The sequence below is a fragment of the Magallana gigas genome, chromosome 5 (genome assembly GCF_963853765.1).
Source record: "Magallana gigas chromosome 5, xbMagGiga1.1, whole genome shotgun sequence".
In the NCBI taxonomy this organism is placed as follows: domain Eukaryota; kingdom Metazoa; phylum Mollusca; class Bivalvia; order Ostreida; family Ostreidae; genus Magallana; species Magallana gigas.
The window spans coordinates 11312501-11331988 of NC_088857.1; the positions used below are offsets into that span (position 1 = coordinate 11312501).

At 38.0% G+C, this 19488-nt stretch overlaps 1 protein-coding gene and 2 long non-coding RNA genes across 3 annotated transcripts; 2 read left to right on the forward strand and 1 right to left on the reverse strand.

The window, feature by feature from the left end:
- Positions 1-1147: 1147 nt before the first annotated feature.
- On the forward strand, positions 1148-2358 carry LOC105341489 (uncharacterized). The gene is made up of 3 exons (XR_902353.4): positions 1148-1289; positions 1890-2006; positions 2263-2358. It is a non-coding gene; the product is annotated as an uncharacterized lncRNA (long non-coding RNA).
- A 5654-nt stretch (positions 2359-8012) lies between these two features.
- On the forward strand, positions 8013-9157 carry LOC105341490 (uncharacterized). The gene is made up of 4 exons (XR_004597463.2): positions 8013-8027; positions 8282-8455; positions 8687-8788; positions 9059-9157. It is a non-coding gene; the product is annotated as an uncharacterized lncRNA (long non-coding RNA).
- Positions 9158-13565: 4408 nt separating this feature from the next.
- LOC136275393 (uncharacterized) lies at positions 13566-18443 on the reverse strand. The gene is made up of 8 exons (XM_066084323.1): positions 18344-18443; positions 17820-17921; positions 16948-17204; positions 16626-16764; positions 16304-16359; positions 15877-16099; positions 13719-13942; positions 13566-13589 (listed from the first exon to the last, which is right to left on the reverse strand). The coding sequence occupies exons 1-8, from the start codon at positions 18441-18443 to the stop codon at positions 13566-13568; spliced, it is 1125 nt and encodes a 374-aa protein (XP_065940395.1).
- Between the last annotated feature and the right edge of the window lie 1045 nt (positions 18444-19488).

Here is a 19488-nt window from a genome sequence, read left to right on the forward strand (position 1 = left end):
ATAGTATAAACTGTCAAAACATTGTCATTAACAATTTCAATGTACACGCCATTTTTATAAGTTTGGAGTTTTTCATATCACTTTAAGACAGATATTGGTCATTTGAATTAAACAATTTTCCTCTTTATTCGAAACAATTAACCTGCTATTTCCGCCGTACCTGAATATAGTTATCATTGACGATATGACGATATCTTATGGCTGTTAACCCACAATATCTCGATCATGTGAAAAAAACCCACCATAATTTCAAACTAAAGATAATATTGTAAATTAAAATATAGGAGCACAAATTACTTATTTGAACATTACACCACAGCAATAGTTAAGAAATACATGTATGGCCAAATAAAATTTAGCTTTACGGTTAAATTTGGGTTAACAGATCGTGCACTTACAGTTCCGGCAAAATATCTGGCAATTAAGGGCACGTGAATAATTTAGAAACTTTAATCCACACTTATTTACACAATTCCCAACATTGCATAACATTTTTTGATGGATGTCAATTCACTTGCCGACAAAATACTTTTAAACGTCAAAATTTTGTATAACGGTGCAAATTTACAGCACAGCGATATTATGTTGGCTATCGGAAATTCATGAATTCGAAAAATATGTAGCTTCATGTATTAACCTTGTTTATCTATATAAATGCCCTATCAACCGATCTTTCTTGTACGCTCAACATGATATCGACAAATATTTCCCTCCCGTTTACAAATGAAAATAAAAGGTCAGACGTTTAGCAACCCCCAACCCCCATCCCACCCCTGTCGTTTACAATTATAATCATATGAAGTAACTTTCGTATACCTAAATAACAAGATACAAATTTATGAAACAATCAGAATCAAGTTATATTAATTAATTTACAATTTTGTCTTTAGCAAACTTATGAGATGGATGATGTTAGAAACCTCTTACGATGAAACATGCCAGTAAAAATGTATGTCCCGGTCCCAGAGTTAAACCTACAAAACCTATATGAAATCGTGCAGTTGAGTGATTAAAAGAGGTTTATTTTTTAAGTTAATTAACAATCAATGTTTAATTATTTATAATCATATTATGTAATATATCAAAAAGACATGTCTGACATGACACCACAAGGAAATGCCGTCTCTTTTGGTTGGTTAATGGACGATCCTTGTCTCCTATATAAGATTTGAGCGTCTTTGGTGGTATAGTCCTACGATACAGAGCAGAAACTAACAGCAGCATGGCCAAGTTACTGATAGCTCTCACACTCATTCTTTGCTTGGTTGCCATGGCGTCCATGGTTTCCGGTAAGATTGATAAAGAAAACTTTTTCTTTTTACTTTTTTTTCCATTACTAGGCTGTAAGTACATCTAACAATCTTCACTTCATAACAATTGTTCCTTTAACTATTTATTTCATCATATGCTACTAAACTGATTTTTCTTTTAAATCAAAATGTATGTTATTAAACTATATTATATAAATAGTGCCTGTTTGGGAGGGTAACAGTTGAAATTGACACCCCGAGAAAACCATTGTCAACCGACGCGCAGCGGAGGTTGACAATGGTTTTCGAGGGGTGCCAATTTCAACTGTTATTCTCCCAAACAGGCACTATTTATTTTGTTATACTGAATGTCTTAATTTTTAAGAAAATTTTACTGCTTTTATATAGGAATGACGTGAATTCTACAGCGAACCGTACGCGCATAATTTTCCCGCATGTAAAAATTTGTAATGTTACCCGTTGCTAAGTGCGTTGCTAACGCTGAGGGTAATACAACGGATTATGAACTGCGTCTTAACCAATCAGATTTCAGTATTTAACATGAAAGTATAACAATTAGTATTATGATACTTTGAGTAAACCTGATTTCTTGTTGATCTAATAATTGGTTAATTTCAGCTTCCTATGGTTACTACAAGAAGAAATGTTACAACATGTGTCACGTGCCCTCTCACTGTCAACCGTGGCAGTACTGTGATTATGTCCTCGGACTGTGGGGTTATTGCTGTGACAAATGTAAGCGCTTACTAAAACTATATACTAAGGGTAAATGAACAATAAAATCACAATATTTCATATCATCGACACTTTGGTTGCCATTAATTGCTGCTCTAAGTTAATAATATGATTGGCTCTATAAACTGTTAGCTAATTACAATAAGCAATTAACGTTTTTAAAATGTCTCTTTTTTTTATTAAAATTTTTTTTGTTATATATTTCCTGCACATTCATCCACTTGCAACATTTTAATTTTATCATTTTTTTTTTCAGATCGCAAATATTGATCGAGATTACTACTTATAGATTTTGGGAGTGGTTGTTTTGGGGAATAAATTATACATCAAGCATAAGTTCTTTACGTTTTTCTTCACGGCATTAATGCATTTATTGTTTTTATAAATAAAACCGATTTTTTTTCATTTTTTTAAATAAAAAATGATTTCACGAAAGAGTGAAACAAATCAAATCAGAAGGCAAAGAGCTGATTGTGGCCTTCTGAAAATGAAATAAAAACAAACCTACAAAATAAACATAATCTATTTTATTACACTTTCATGTTAAATACTGATATCTGATTGGTTAAGACACAGTTTAAATCCGTTCTAATACCCTAAGCGTTAGCAACTCACTTGGCAACGGGTAACACAACAAATTATTACATGCGTGTAAATTATGCGCGTACGGTTTGCCGTAGAATTCACGTCATTTCTATACAAAAGAAAGTTTTCTTTAAAATTAAGACATTCAGTATAATAAAATAATAATGTCTGGTTGGGAGGGTAACATTTGCAATTGACACTCAAAAAAAAAAAAAAACCCATTGTCAACCTCCGCTTCGCGTCGGTTGACAATGGTTTTCTTTGGGTGTCAATTTCAACTGTCACCCTCCCAAAAGGCACTATTCATATAATGTTGTTCTTGAACTTATCACGACACATTGTCATTTTAATGTTTGATATTGTGTGTTAAACATAAATGTATAACGAAAATCTTTCAATATATTTTTTCATTTTTTTTAGACTGAACGAACTGCCCATTTATTAAATTTTGAGTAATACAGAAACCTAAATAAAAATTCTGCAAACTTTAAACTTTATCTGAAACAATTAACCAGAGATTTCTTCGTATATGATGACTTTTGACTATATTCAATGACAGAAAGACATACAAACATACACATCATTATGTCATATTTGTCCAATTTAAGGGGGGGACAGACTGTGTTCTATTGACGGTTTATGGCCTTCTCGTATATAAAAAATAAGTAGAGCCGTTTAATTTCTACCCAAATGGTTTGTTTTCTACAAATCAATCAATAACCCACCTATTCTATTCCAACCTCCCACCAGATGATGAATTGAGTAACATTTGTTTAATTAACACACATCACCATACATAAAAACATTAAAATACACATGATTGAAAAGACGTTGACACTACTTTTTAATCTAATAAACAATACTTGTATTAATTTTTTTTCAGATCGAAGAAACTGTATACAGGGTTATTTTCGCCCCGTATTATATTCTCGCCCTTGTTTGGTTACAAACGGTTTCGCCACGTATTTAATTTGCCCAGATAAAGTTGGGATTAAAGAGATGTAATTGAAACTTTGGAATTTGCCCAGTCTTATATTACCACACTGACAACGAGGGCGAAAAGAAAACGGGGACGAATATTTCCCTGCATGCAGTATTGACATTAGTAACAAGGGAGCATGTATGCGTTGCGGAGATTATTGTTTAAACAATAATTATCAGAGTTTTCCTTCACAGTATCTGGATATTCTTGGTGGCAGCATACTACGAAATATTTCTTTACAAAACACTTTATTCTTTATTGTTGCTCTCGTCCTAAAATGCAATAACACTGTTTTCCATGTGTACAGCAACATGTATAAATATTATATTCTACATATTCAATAATATTCGTTTAAAACAATTAAAATCAATACAAAATGAAATCGCTATTAATTGTTTTAAAGACAATTCTTTGGATTGAAACCTAAAACTTTGCAGGAGAGAACTTTCTCAGCAAGTCGTTAAAGTGTTTGACTATTTAATTTATAAGTTTCTTCTATAGCCTACGTTGTAATTGGGGTGTTTTTACTCAGTTTTGTTGACATTAGCCCAAGAAGAAGTCGAACCGAGAAAAATGACATAACCTAAAAACTAATAAAATATGATCAGAAAAGCTTTCGTAAACTTTTGGCTCAGTAGAAGGAAAAGTTCAGCATACACACGGATTCTGTCATTTGTATTAAGTATTAAGTGATTCAGTAAGTGTTAATATTTTAACGCCATATGTATATTTCTTCGAGGCCGTGTTCTAAAAAAACCAAAGATTTCAGGTATTTAAATTTTAACCTCTTTCTGTAAGGCGAAGGAACTTACACAAAACATAAAAACAATATAAATTAACAATTTGATTACTCATTAAAACTTGTTGAATCCGGATGTTGTGGTTTTTGCAGCATTGTCAAATCCGGCTAAATTATTCAGGCCCTTGACAATGTTTTTATTATTGCATGCTTAATAAATGTTGTACAATCCGGGTCTGTATCATTTGTAATCCCTTTATGTGATAATTAAAAGGACGTGTGTCATAGTAAGAGAAAGAACTGTGTTTTATAAACTGTAAGCTAATTATATTAGATAAGTTTATAAAATAAAACATTAATTTTTTATCAAAATTAAATTACCATGTTTTGCTTACACTTTGTAAAGAACTATTGACATTTAGACGTAAATATCTTGATGATAAATACTGGTCAGCGCCAAATACTATTAAGTTTTGTGAACTTATGTCTTGTTCTAATGCTACAAACCTGAAAAATTTATGTTATTTTATTATTAAAATATACAGTTTGATATAATAGTCTATCCTCCATTTTTATACTTTTTCCTATCTTCATTGTATATATTGTATATTTCAGCTTATTTACTATTTATCTACTACTTATCTATTCATTTATACAATGTACCTCTGACTTTTGAACTGTATATAATGATTGACCTCATGTACCATTCCATGGTGTGAGCGAAATAAACTGAATTGAATTGAATTGAACTTCCCAAAATTCAATTCTGTTTTGCTTTAGGACCAAAAGGCTGCAAATTGAGATTGCTACCTATGCAGTGTGGTTGTGTTTTGGGCACTGTTGTTTTCTATAAATCTTGAGAAAATTCATACATAAAGCATAATTACATAACGGTGTTACCCCAGGGCATCAATACATACATTGTTTTTATAAGAAAAGAAAATTTAAAAAAAAACTATTTTACAACAGGGTTATAGTTGTATGACATCGATATTCTTTGTTGTTCTTTTGTATGTATGGGTATTTTAAAACATCATACACTATATAAATAGTGTCTGTTTGGGAGGGTAACATTAAAATTGACACCCCGAGAAAACCATCGTCAACCGACGCGAAGCGAGGGGTGTCAATTTTAACTGTTACCTTCTCAAACAGGTACTATTTGTTTCATTATACTGAATGTCTTAATTTTAGAGAAAATTTTACTGCTATTATATAGAAATGACATGAATTCTACGGCGAACTGTACGCGCATAATTTACGCGCATGTAACAATTCGTTGTGTTACCCGTTGCCAAGTGTGTTGCTAACGCTGAAAGTAATAGACCGGATTGTCAACTGCGTCTAAACCAATCAGATTTCAGTATTTAACATGAAAGTATAATAAATGAATATGTCTTATTAAAATACAACTTTTTTTTTTACTTTTTTGATAGAGAACTTCCAAAACAATGTGACGACCGGTTTGTGCATGTTAACATCGCTACTTCTGCTAGATGTGACACATAAATCTAACGAGAATACAAAGAGCTGATATTTGAATTTACTGAGAGATCAAACAAAGCCAGTAAAATCTTACTAGGGTGTTATCCAGTCAATTGTGATCTAGCTCAGCTGTACTTGACTGCACATACAGCACTCAGTTTGGCCTGACTAGCCACACACGAAGGTGGCTGTTTAACCCAAGTATTTGGTTTGTCCAAGACTCCTTACCTGCATGACCTGGCTAGATATGAAGGTAAAATTGGTATTTGGTCTTGGATGTTAACATGGCGATGCTCTCTGCATCTATTAGATGCACTGTGTTGACATAGATCAGTATGTTATATGTGAATCTTCAAGCGGTAAACAACCTCAAAATTATTACGTTTGCATCCCTATGCACAAGACTGAGATCACGACAAAGGTCAAAGTCACCTTGAATAGAAAAAGTCTTCCTCGCTAACTAAAACTTTCTTTTAGACATAACCTTGACCCTTGACCTTTGCAGCTACCGATTTTGCATAAAGCACCCCATTTTGAATGACTTGTACTGTCCGAACTTTGAAAGAAACAATGTCATTTCTTAAAATACATTACACAATTCGTGTATTTTTTTTTTATGATGGTTTCAAATGTACACAGAAGGGGGGGGGGGTATAATTAATGTCTTCTAATCTATCCGAATACCTTTACTGATGATTTGGTTAAGATTATTCATTATCTCTACGTCAAAAACACTTACGTTGATTGTCATGTAATTTACCTCTTAAATAAGTATACAAATACTTGTAATCAGGTAAAATTATATTTTCATTTGGGCAATTGGCACTGTGAAAGAATTAAGACTGATTGCAGCTCCTTGAAGCCATAAGACATAGAATCGATATTTCTTTTCAGTTATTTTTTTCTTTTTTCTTTTTTTTTTTGGTTGTGGATCTCAAAGATTATCTTTGAAATGGGTACGATGGTCCCCAAATACATATTGCAGTAAAAACCCTCGAAATTAAAAAAAAAAACAATTACTGTCTTTTTCAAGAAAGAAGATAAATTTACTTTTTAAAAAGAAAAAAAACAAACAAACAAAAAAAATCACAGACCTCTTAGCTTGACAAACACTGACTACAAAGTATATGCATTTATATTGGCAAGAAAGCTACAAAATGTTATCAATAATTTAACTGGTAACGAACAATCTGCATACATCAAATGCCAGAACTGTTTTAGATATTTACAAATATTGTATGAAAAAATATTATGACGAATTATTATTGTTTTTATACTATGAAAAAGCATTTGATTCGGTAGATTAGAAATGTTTATTTACAAGTGCTTAAAAAATTGATTTCGAAAATAATTTTTTTTTCATGGGTTAAAATACTGATTAGAAATCCAATTTTTTTTTAAATTAAAAAAAAAAGGAAAAAATGAGTCATTCGATATGAAGTGTTGTTTATAAAAATACTAAACAGAAATGTGTATGGTTTTTTTTTTCAGAAGGAAACATTTGATATATTCGATAAGAAATGTATATTTTGCTATGAAAACTTGCTTTATAAAATACTCAAACCACCTTACTACCAATCTGCATTTAGCAAATTATTTAACATTGGCAGAGAAAACTGGAAAAAAAATATTTATGAAAATAAGGTATAACAACATGTATGACAAAAGACTTCCTGAACTTAATTAGGAAAAGTTCGTTTAAACAGAATGGGGAGTCCTTTACCTTTAAAAAAATCTTTTTGTTGAAACTGGCCCTCTTTCCGTGTAAAAAGGTAGCCCAATTACATATAACTTAATTGTTTTGTGATCATTTGTAAAAATTGATGTGTTAATTACAAGTATATTGTATTGTAAATCAAAATTAAATTGAATTAAATGAACGACAAAACTAACAAAACAATAAAAGAAGTTACTAGTCAATAGTTTTCTCACCATGCAGGTAGCGCGAAATTTCCATTTTCTATTTACAACATTGTTTTAATGGCTTTATAAAATGATTGTACACCAGGATTCTAGTTTTTTAATTACGACATTGTTAATTAAGTGGTTTCTTAAAATGATAACCTTACAGGATTCTGCGTTAAAAGACAACAGTGTCTATACATAGGGATGAAGTCACAAACCAAAACAATTTTCCTGGAGTCCAAAAATACATACATGTATATGTATGGCAATAAGTATTTCGAAATGCAAATGAATTGAGATATGGTGAAAAAGAAAGACAATGCAGGTAGGAGCTTAGAGCGTCATTTATAATTTAGTCAAATAACTCTCTCTCTCTCTCTCTCTCTCTCTCTCTCTCTCTCTCTCTCTCTCTTTCGTCAACTCCGCCTTCTTCTACTATCTGATTGGACAAGAATAAGTCAAAACATTACTTGAAACTTTTCTGGAGTTAACGCCGATTTAGAGATTCTACGTAGTTTTTTTGTATCATTTATAATCATGATATGTGGTAATGAAAAAGATACGGGTCATACACTACAGGAAAATGCCGCCTACTTTGGTAAATTGATAGGGGGCTCCTGTCTCCTATATAAGGTCTGACCGTTTTTTGGGGTGTATTGTTCACCGTCATAGAAACTGACAGCGACATGGGAAAGTTACTGGTAGCTCTCATCCTCGTTCTTTGCGTGGTCGCCATGGCAACCATAGTGTCCGGTAAGTTTAATTTAAAAAAAAACTTTGTTTTTTTATTTTAACTTTTCCTATAATTCTTCCATTATCATTCTTTAATTCATTATCTCAATATTTCCCTTTCACAATCACATGAAACTAGAATGTTGGGATTTGAACCGTCTGTTGCTGTACATTTAGTATTGTAATATCTAGGTAAAATCTGACTCTATTATATTTGCGGTACATGATGATCTTTTTATTGGTGGATTACAGCTAGATGTTACATCCATCCACCGTGTTCACATAGGTTCCACTGCTCGGCGTTCCAGTACTGTAAACTCACCAATGGACAGTTCGGAATATGCTGTGACAGAAGTAAGCACTTAGTGGCACTTTATATTTATCTAATAGTAAACGACCAAAACAGTAAATTAACAATACTTTGTACATCATATTGACAATATTTGTTCCTTGGATGTTTCACACAGATTATAATTAGTATCATTGGCTTTGTAAACTGCTAGCTAATTACATGTACAATATGTTTATAGAAAAATAACTCTTTTTCTTATCAAAATAATTTCACTTTATTTTCCTTACACTTTCTTCCAACAATTCAATTATCAATGTTGGTTTTTGTTTTAGGGCGGGGCTGAAAATTGGGATCACTACCTATGGAGTATGGTTGCGTTTCGACAAATGTTGTTTTCTACCTTTATTGCGAATAAACCATACAACCAAGCATTAATTTATCAGGATTTTTTTCTCGACATCAATGAATTGACATTGATTCTTTTAATAAGAAACGCAAATTTTCAATCTTTTAAGAGATTGATTTCACAAAACGGTTATGCTTGTATGACAGCGTTATTTTTTGTGTTGTTCTTACATTGTCTGAGTATTCATTCGGTTGCGTCTGAATAGTGTGCATGTCCACCATTTTGAGGAGACTTGATGCGACCACAAAAATGCAGGCGACGTATGCGACAGCTCGTGCGGGGGTCGAAAAATTTCGATCTCAAAGTGTTGTAAATTACTCGTGCGCCAATTGTGAAAGGGGCTTTATATTTACATTCTCTAATTGATGAAATTAATTATTTTATCCAAAAAAAAATCGATATAAATTGCATATCATGGAGGGGGTACATTAATAACAGCAAGAACTGCTGTTTTCTAAAACCGGTTTAAACTTTAATCCATGCAAATAACTCTTGAAAATTTACTTTTAACAATAAAATCAATTTAATTGTTGAATGATTGTAGAACACGTTTTATCGAGTTTTATCAACATGTATGAATTACATTTTTTATTTCATAACATAAAAAACAATGTTTGGGAACTACTTTAAGTAGACTACATGCAAATCCATACGCAATGATTTGGTTTTTGTATATTCAAGAAAAAAACACACAGTAGAATGTAAAAACAAAGTACATGTAAATGAAATTAACAAAACCGCCTAGAAAGTTTTTGAATTATTAGTCTAGCATTATCAAAATATTCTGACGAGTTTAATGTCACCAAGTTGGCAGATCGTTTGTTCTTTGGGAATATTAGGGAATAATACGCAGCGCAGACCGAACTTCTAGATAGTTTGTGTATTACGATACATTCATGATGTTCTAAAAACTTATTTAAGCAATATATTGATTTTTCTTTCGATATATTTTGGCAAATTTAGCTTATAATTCATAGAAGTTAAGAAAAAATTAACTCCAATTTTGGCCTAAATTCAGCTTATTTCATGCTAAATCTCAATTTTTTGAGATGTGACCCCTACTTTTTTACTTTTAAATGAGACATAAATTGTATGTTTATTTGTATGCAAAGTTTTGGAAAGATGACTTTACTATAACTTTTTTTTTATTTGCGTTATAAGTTGATCGCTCCAAAATTTTGTAATTTTAATACTAAAGTACTCTGCAAAATCTCTCTCTCTCTCTCTCTCTCTCTCTCTCTCTCTCTATCTCTCTCTCTCTCTCATGGAAGGAGATGGCTACAAATCTCTGGTTTTAATGCATGTCCAGTGACAATTACGACTTAAATCGTTAATAAATCGTAATTACATTAAAGTTTGCATATTTTGCATTTCTGACCTAAATTCAACTGTTGTACTTGTGCAGGGCAAATATTAATCCAAATTATCAAATATAGTTCAAATATCGGTTATATTTCGTGTTTGTTATCAACACAAGCTAATTTGTTCGCCATGTTTACTATATAGGACAATTGAGATCTGCTTTCACCAGATGAGTTATTTTAGTACAATGACATCTCATTGATGAGAGTTAATTCAATGATGAACTGTTAAAAAAAAATCCGATAAACATCATTAAAAAGTTGAAATTTGTTTGTCATTCTATACAAGGATGCATATTTACACTGCACTGCCCTTCCTATTACTTCTATAATTGAGACTTCTGAAAGTTTGAAATTACAATTTTACTTGGTTTTCCTCTTTAAAAAACAATGGAAAATTGAAAAGGACTGAGAATTACTACCTGCTGGAATTGGGTTTTTTTGAGCGAAAACAATCCACAGCTATGTTATAGCATATAATATATGTGAATAGAAAATGCATTCAAATCCTTATTACAAACTGCATAAAGATTGCAATTCTTTTTTTCTTTTTTTGGTTGTATTTTTTCCATTGTTCTATATTCTAAAATGTGTGCATTTCCAATGGAGTAAAATTTTGTGTTTTCAATTACTAGATGTTTTGGAGGTCCTTGTTTTTATCACCAGCAATTAGAATGTGAAATCGTTCTACAGAGGAATGATACGTCTGTTACAACACTGTCCCCCCAGTCCCTGTTTTGTACATCCTGTTACCACGGGTTGTTTTTTTTTTTGTTAATTTAATGCAATGTGGGTTGTACATTCTTTTTGATAGTTTCACGGTTTGTTAAGATAATAAATATGTGCACGTGTTGGTTGAAACATTAAGTCGTAATTTAAAACTAAAGTACAAGTATTTGCATTTTAACTTGTCTTCGTAATAAAACCAAGAGCCAGTAAATAAATGTTAACAACATTATGTAACAATCTAAGTACACAATAAAACTTGTTGAATCCGGATGTTGTGCATTCCAGCATGTTTTTCAAAACGGCGAAATTATTCAGTTCCTTGACATTTTCTCATTATTTTATGCTTAATTAATGTTGTGCAATCCGGATCTGTGTTATTGATAACCACTATATGCGATAATCAAAAAGATACATGTCATAATTCAAGAAGAATCGCGTTTGATACATGTAGGTAGCCCCTGTCTCCTATATAAGGTTGGACCGTATTTGGGTGTATTAATATTGTTCACCGTCACAGAAATTGTCATTATTAACTAAGTTACATTATCCAGATACAGGAATGTAGCATCGTTTTTGAAAGTTTAATTTTTTACATACTCCCAAAAAAGGGGGGGGGGGCAACTCCATGATAATTCAATTTTTTATTTGTAAATTAAAAAAAAAATTGTTGCTGCGAGAAAAAAAGGGGGCAGCCCCCCCCCCCCCCCCCGATGCTACGTCCCTGAGATAGTTTGTATTATGACTACATTAAGCTGTAAGATGTGACACCCCCCCCCCCCCCCGAAAAAAATACAAAAACAAAGAAAGAAAGCAAACAAATTTAAAATCTTTAAATATGACAATTTCCTTAAATTTTCACCCTGGCTAGAACACATTGTTAAAGGAAATATGAACATGTAATAAATTGTTTATACTTTGGTAAGACTCAGGCACGTAGCATCGGGGGGGGGGGGGGGGGGGGGGGCAGGGGGGCCAGGGGGGCCAGGGGGGCCTGCCCCCCCCCCCCCCCCCACTTTTTCTCGCAGGAACATTTTTTTTAAATTTACATATAAAAAATTGAATTATCATGGAGTTGCCCCCCCCCCCACTTTTTTGGGATTATGTTAAAAATTGATATGAAAATAAGGAAATGAAAAGTGAAATTGAAGTTATGTACTTCGCCCTACCCCCTACCCCCTACCCCCCCCCCCCCCCTCAGGATTTTGAAGATTTTGTGAAACTTTAAATTTTCCTCTTTTTTTGGCTTGTCAAGATTTTTTGGATGAGTCTGCCCCCCCCCCCCCCCCACTTTCAAAAACGATGCTACGTGCCTGAGACTATAGAGTTTAGTACAATATAGCATGACTTTAAAAATATTTCATCGGGATCGGTATTCAGCTGGTTTAACTTGGATGAGTCTCAGATGGAGGTATAGAATAGGGTACTTTTTATATCCTATAACCAGGCACTATAACCAGGATGTGCGCATGCGTGAACCAACTTTCCATCGGGATCGGTAAACGATTGGGAGGAAATTCGAAAGCTATTTGGAGGAACTTCGAACTGATATATGTGCAATTTAAAAATGCGATTTTTATATGAAAAATATGATCAGAAGTGATAAAAATGTTATGTACATTAGATTTTACACCAAAAAATTAAATAAATAATTGAGAGAACAATCAAAATCAATGTTACAGGAAAACAACAGGCACTTAATTAGCATCAGAGGGGGGGGGGGGGGGGGGGGTTGGAATGGGGGCAGGGACAGCACACGTTTTCTCGCAGCAAATATTTTTCTTGAATTTACTTATAAAAAAGTAAATTAACATACAGTTGCATGGTTTGGACTAAGGTGTTTTACATTTTACATGGTCCCAAAAACATTGGGGGGGGGGGGGGCCCCCAATGTTTTTGGGACCATGTAAAATTTGAAATGAAAGAGAGGAAATAAACTGTGAAATTGAAGTTAAAGGTACACTTAGCCCCCTACCCCCACAGATTAGGATTTTCAATTATTTAAAAAGTATTTTTGAGTTGGGGTTTTTTTCAAGGCAAGATTGGATGAGTCTGCCCTCAACCCACTTTGCTACGATGCTAGGTGCCTGAACAAAATATCATGGTTTCATTACATAGGGTACATGTATGCTAGTATAAAGACTTTATGTAAACCAATATTATCTCGTGCATTGTTCCTTTCACCAGGTTCTACAAACACCTTAGTCCAAAATAAATAAAAAAATCCAAGACTAGGAGGGGAAAAAAGGAGAAATCTATTTTCCTTTTTTTTTTACTCAGGACCTATTTTGTTGGGGGGGGGGGGGGGGGGATTTGCGGTGAACAGGTCACTGACCCCTTGTAGATCTACCCATGACCTATCACCAGGGTCTGTATACACATAACCAGGGTCAGTATACCCATCACCATGGTCTCCAGGGTCAGAGTACGTATCACCAGAGTCTGTGTGCCCATCACCAGAGTCTGTACACCCATAACCAGGGTCAATATACCCATCACCAGGGTCTTCATACCTATCACCAGGGTCAGAGTACGTATCACCAGAGTTTGTGTGCCCATCACCATTGTCTGTTTACCCATAACCAGGGCCAGTATACCCATCACCAGGGTCTCCATACCTATCACCAGGGTCAGAGTATGTATCACCAGAATTTGTGTGCCCATCACCAGAGTCTGTACACCCATAACCAGGGCCAGTATACCCATCACCAGGGTCTCCATACCTATCACCAGGGTCAGAGTACGTCTCACCAGAATCTGTGTACCCATCACCAGAGTCTGTTCACCAATAACCAGGGTCAGTATACCCATCACCAGGGTCTCCATACCTATCACCAGGGTCAGAGTACGTATCACCAGAGTCTGTGTGCCCATCACCAGAGTCTGTACACCCATAACCAGGGTCAGTATACCCATCACCAGGGTCTCCATACCTATCACAAGGGTCAGAGTACGTATCACCAGAGTTTGTGTGCCCATCACCAGGGTATGTATACTCATAATCAGGGCCAGTATTTCCATCACCAGGGTCTCCATACCTATCACCAGGGTCAGAGTACGTATCACCAGAGTCTGTGTGCCTATCATCACCAGAGTCTGTATACTCATAATCAGGGCCAGTATGCCCATCACCAGGGTCTCCATACCTATCACCAGGGTCAGAGTACATATCACCAGAGTCTGTGTGCCCATAACCAGGGTCTGTATACCCATCACCAGGGTCTCCATACCTATCACCAGGGTCAGAGTACGTATCACCAGAATCTGTGTGCCCATCACCAGAGTCTGTACACCCGTAATCAGGGTCAGTATACCCATCACCAGGGTCTCCATACCTATCACCAGGGTCAGAGTACGTATCACCAGAATCAGGGTGCCCATCACCAGGGTCTGTACACCCATAACCAGGGCCAGTATACCCATCACCAGGGTCTTCATACCTATCACCAGGGTCAGAGTACGTCTCACCAGAATCTGTGTACCCATCACCAGAGTCTGTACACCCATAACCAGGGTCAGTATACCCATCACCAGGGTCTCCATACCTATCACCAGGGTCAGAGTACGTCTCACCAGAATCTGTGTGCCTATCACCAGGGTCTGTACACCCATGACCAGGGTCAGTATACCCATCACCAGGGTCTCCAGGGTCAATGTACGTATCACCAGAGTCTGTGTGTCAGTAACCAGAGTCTGTACACTCATGACCAGGGTTAGTATACCCATCATCAGGGTCTCCATAGCTATCACCAGGGTCAGTGTACGTATCACCAGAGTCTGTGTGCCCATCACCAGGGTCTGTACGCCCATAACCAGGGTCAGTATACCCATCACCAGGGTCTCAATACCTATCACCAGGGACAGAGTACGTATCACCAGAGTCTCTGTGCCTATCACCAGGGTATGTACACCCATAACCAGGGCCAGTATACCCATCACCAGGGTCTCAATACCTATCACCAGGGTCATTATATCCATCATTAGTGTTTGTGTGCCCAACAAAGGGGTCCGTACACCCATAACCAGGGTCAGTATACCCATCACCAGGGTCTTCATATCTATCACCAGGTTCAGAGTGCGTATCACCAGAGTCCCATAACCAGGGTCAGTATACCCATCACCAGGGTATGTACACCCATAACCAGGGTCAGTATACCCATCACCAGGGTCTCCATACCTATCACCAGGGTCAGAGTACGTATCACCAGAGTCTGTGTGCCTATCAACAGGGTCTGTACACCCATGACCAGGGTCAGTATACCCATCACCAGGGTCTCCAGGGTCAATGTACGTATCACCAGAGTCTGTGTGCCAGTCACCAGAGTCTGTACACTCATGACCAGGGTTAGTATACCCATCATCAGGGTCTCCATAGCTATCACCAGGGTCAGTGTACGTATCACCAGAGTCTGTGTGCCCATCACCAGGGTCTGTACGCCCATAACCAGGGTCAGTATACCCATCACCAGGGTCTCCAGGGTCAATGTACATATCACCAGAGTCTGTGTGTCAGTCACGAGAGTCTGTACACTCATGACCAGGGTTAGTATACCCATCATCAGGGTCTCCATAGCTATCACCAGGGTCAGTGTACGTATCACCAGAGTCTGTGTGCCCATCACCAGGGTCTGTACGCCCATAACCAGGGTCAGTATACCCATCACCAGGGTCTCCATACCTATCACCAGGGACAGAGTACGTATCACCAGAGTCTCTGTGCCTATCACCAGGTTCTGTACACCCATTACCAGGGCCAGTATACTCATCACCAGGGTCTCCATACCTATCACCAGGGTCATTATATCCATCACTAGTGTTTGTGTGCCCAACAACGGGGTCTGTACACCCATCACCAGGGTCAGTGTACCAATCATCCGGGTCTGTACACCCATAACCAGGGTCAGTATACCCATCACCAGGGTCTTCATATCTATCACCAGGTTCAGAGTACGTATCACCAGAGTCTGTGTGTCAGTCACCAGAGTCTGTACACTCATGACCAGGGTTAGTATACCCATCATCAGGGTCTCCATAGCTATCACCAGGGTCAGTGTACGTATCAACAGAGTCTGTGTGCCCATCACCAGGGTCTGTACGCCCATAACCAGGGTCAGTATACCCATCACCAGGGTCTCCATACCTATCACCAGGGTCATTATATCCATCATTAGTGTTTATGTGCCCAACAACGGGGTCTGTACACCCATCACCAGGGTCAGTATACCAATCACCCGGGTCTGTACACCCAAAACCAGGGTCAGTATACCCATCACCAGGGTCTTCATATCTATCACCAGGTTCAGAGTGCGTATCACCAGAGTCCCATAACCAGGGTCAGTATACCCATCACCAGGGTATGTACACCCATAACCAGGGTCAGTATACCCATCACCAGGGTCTCCATACCTATCACCAGGGTCAGAGTACGTATCACCAGAGTCTGTGTGCTCATCACCAGGGTCTGTACATCCGTAGCCAAAGTCAGTATACCCATCACCAAGGTCTCAATACCTATCACCAGGGTCAGAGTACGTATCACCAGAATCTGTGTGCCCATCACCAGAGTCTGTACACCCATAACCAGGGCCGGTATACCCATCATCAGGGTCTCCATACCTATCACCAGAGTCAGAGTACGTATCACCAGACTTTGTGTGCCCATCACCAGGGTCTGTACACCCATAACCAGGGTCAGTATACCCATCACCAGGGTCTCCATACCTATCACCAGGGTCAGCGTGCGTATCACCAGAGTCTGTGTGCCCATCACCAGGGTATGTACACCCATAACCAGGGTCAGCATACCCATCACCAGTGTCTCACTACCTATCACCAGGGTCAGAGTACGTATCACCAGAGTCTGTGTGCTCATGACCAGGGTCTGTACATCCGTAGCCAAAGTCAGTATACCCATCACCAGGGTCTCAATACCTATCACCAGGGTCATAATGCCTATCACCAGAGTCAGAGTACGTATCACCAGAACTGTAAACATATCACCTGGGTCATTATACCTTTTAGTAGGGTCAGTGTTCGTAGTACTAGGGTCTGTGTGCCCATTATCATGGTCTGTATATTCATAACAAAGGTCAGTTTACCCTTCACCAGGGTCTTAATACTTTTCACCAGGATAGTGTACGCATCAATAGGGTCTGTGTGCCCATCACCAGGGTCAGTATACCTAACACAACAGTCAGTGCACTTATCATTAGGGTTTGTATATCCATTACCTGAGTCAGGTAATACTGACCCTGTTTATAAGTAGAGTGACCCTGGTGATACATATGTAGGTATACTGATCCTGGTGAAGATTACACATACCTTGGTGATACGTACACTCATGATCCTTGTGATAGGTATACTGACTCAGGTGATGGTTATACTTACCCTGGTTATAGATTTTGAGATTCTGGTGTTACGTATGCTGACCTTATAATATCTACACTTTTGTGTATACCGACTCTGGTGATGGATACATACTGACCCCTGTGATTGGCTACAGACCCTGACTCTGTCGATAGGTATACTGACCCTGGTGATAGAGAATGTGATAGATATACTGGTGATAAATGTACTGACTCTTGTGATAGGTATACTGACCTTGGAGATGGGCCCTCAGACCCACGGATGCGTACACTGACACGGCCGTTAGGTAAACTAACTCTGGTGATAGGTAATAGGTACAGTTATCCTGGTGAAAGTCTACAGATCAAAGTAATGGATGTACAAACCCTGATGATAAGTGCACTGACTGTTGTGATAGATATACTGACCCTAATGATGGGCACACAGACCCTATTGATTCGTAAACTATTCCTGGTGATAAGTATTAAGACCCTGGTGATGGGCATACTGGCCCTGGTTATGGGTGTACAGACTCTGGTGATGGGCACACAGACTCTGGTGATATGTACTCTGACCCTGGTGATTGGTATGATGACCCTGGTGATGGGTATACTGACACTGGTTATGGGTGTACAGACTCTGGTGATGGGCACACAGACTCTGGTGATACATACTCTGACCCTGGTGATACGTATGGAGACCCTGGTGAAGGGCACACTGACCCTGGTTATGGGTGTACAGACTCTGGTGACTGACACACAGACTCTGGTGATACGTACTCTGACCCTGGAGACCCTGGTGATGTGTAACTGACCCTGGTAATGTGTATACTGACCCTGGTGATAGGTCATGGATAGATCTATTAGGGGTCAGTGACATGTTCACCCCTTATACCCCCCCCCCCCAAACAAAATAGCTCCTGAGTAAAAGAAAAAAAATATAGATTTCACCCTCTCCCCCTCCTTGTCTTGGATTTTTTATTGTTGGTTATGTGTATACTGACACTTGTGATGGGCACACAGACTCTGGTGATACGTACTCTGACCCTGGTGATAGCTATGGAGACCCTGATGATGGGTATACTGACCCTGGTTATTGGTGTACAGACTCTGGTGATGGGCACACAGACTCTGGTGATACGTACTCTGACCCTAGTGATAGGTATGGAGACCCTGGTGATGGGTATACTGGCCCTGGTTATGGGTATCCAGACCCTGGTGATAAGCACACAAACTCTGGTGACACGTACTCTGACCCTGGTGATAGGTATGGAGACCCTGGTGATGGGTATACTGGCCGTGGTTATGGGTGTACAGACTCTGGTGATGGGCACACAGACTCTGGTGATACGTACTCTGACCCTGGTGATAGGTATGGAGACCCTGGTGATTGGTATACTGGCCCTGTTATGGGTATACAGACCCTGGTGATGGGCACACAGACTCTGGTGATACGTACGCTGACCCTGGTGATAGGTATGAAGACCCTGGTGATGGGTATACTGGCCCTGGTTATGGGTGTACAGACTCTGGTGAAGGGCACACAGACTCTGGTGATACGTACTCTGACCCTGGTGATAGGTATGGAGACCCTGGTGATAGGTATACTGACCCTGGTTATGGGTGTACAGACTCTGGTGATGGGCACACAGACTCTGGTGATACGTACTCTGACCCTGGTGATAGGTATGGAGACCCTGGTGATAGGTATACTGACCCTGGTTATGGGTGTACAGACTCTGGTGATGGGCACACAGACTCTGGTGATACGTACTCTGACCCTGGTAATAGGTATGGAGACCCTGGTGATGGGTATACTGACCCTGGTTATTGGTGTACAGACTCTGGTGATGGGTACACAGATTCTGGTGAGACGTACTCTGACCCTGGTGATAGGTATGGAGACCCTGGTGATGGGTATACTG

Coding starts and splice junctions, on each gene's coding strand:
- LOC136275393 (XM_066084323.1), bottom strand. CDS start 18,443: ATGTCACTGACCCCTAATAGATCTATCCATGACCTATCACCAGGGTCA. Junction 17,922..18,343: donor CCAGGGTCTCCAGGGTCAGA/GTACGTATCACC, acceptor TTTGATCTGTAG/ACTTTCACCAGGATAACTGT. Junction 17,205..17,819: donor TCTGAGGGCCCATCTCCAAG/GTCAGTATACCT, acceptor ATATGTTTACAG/TTCTGGTGATACGTACTCTG.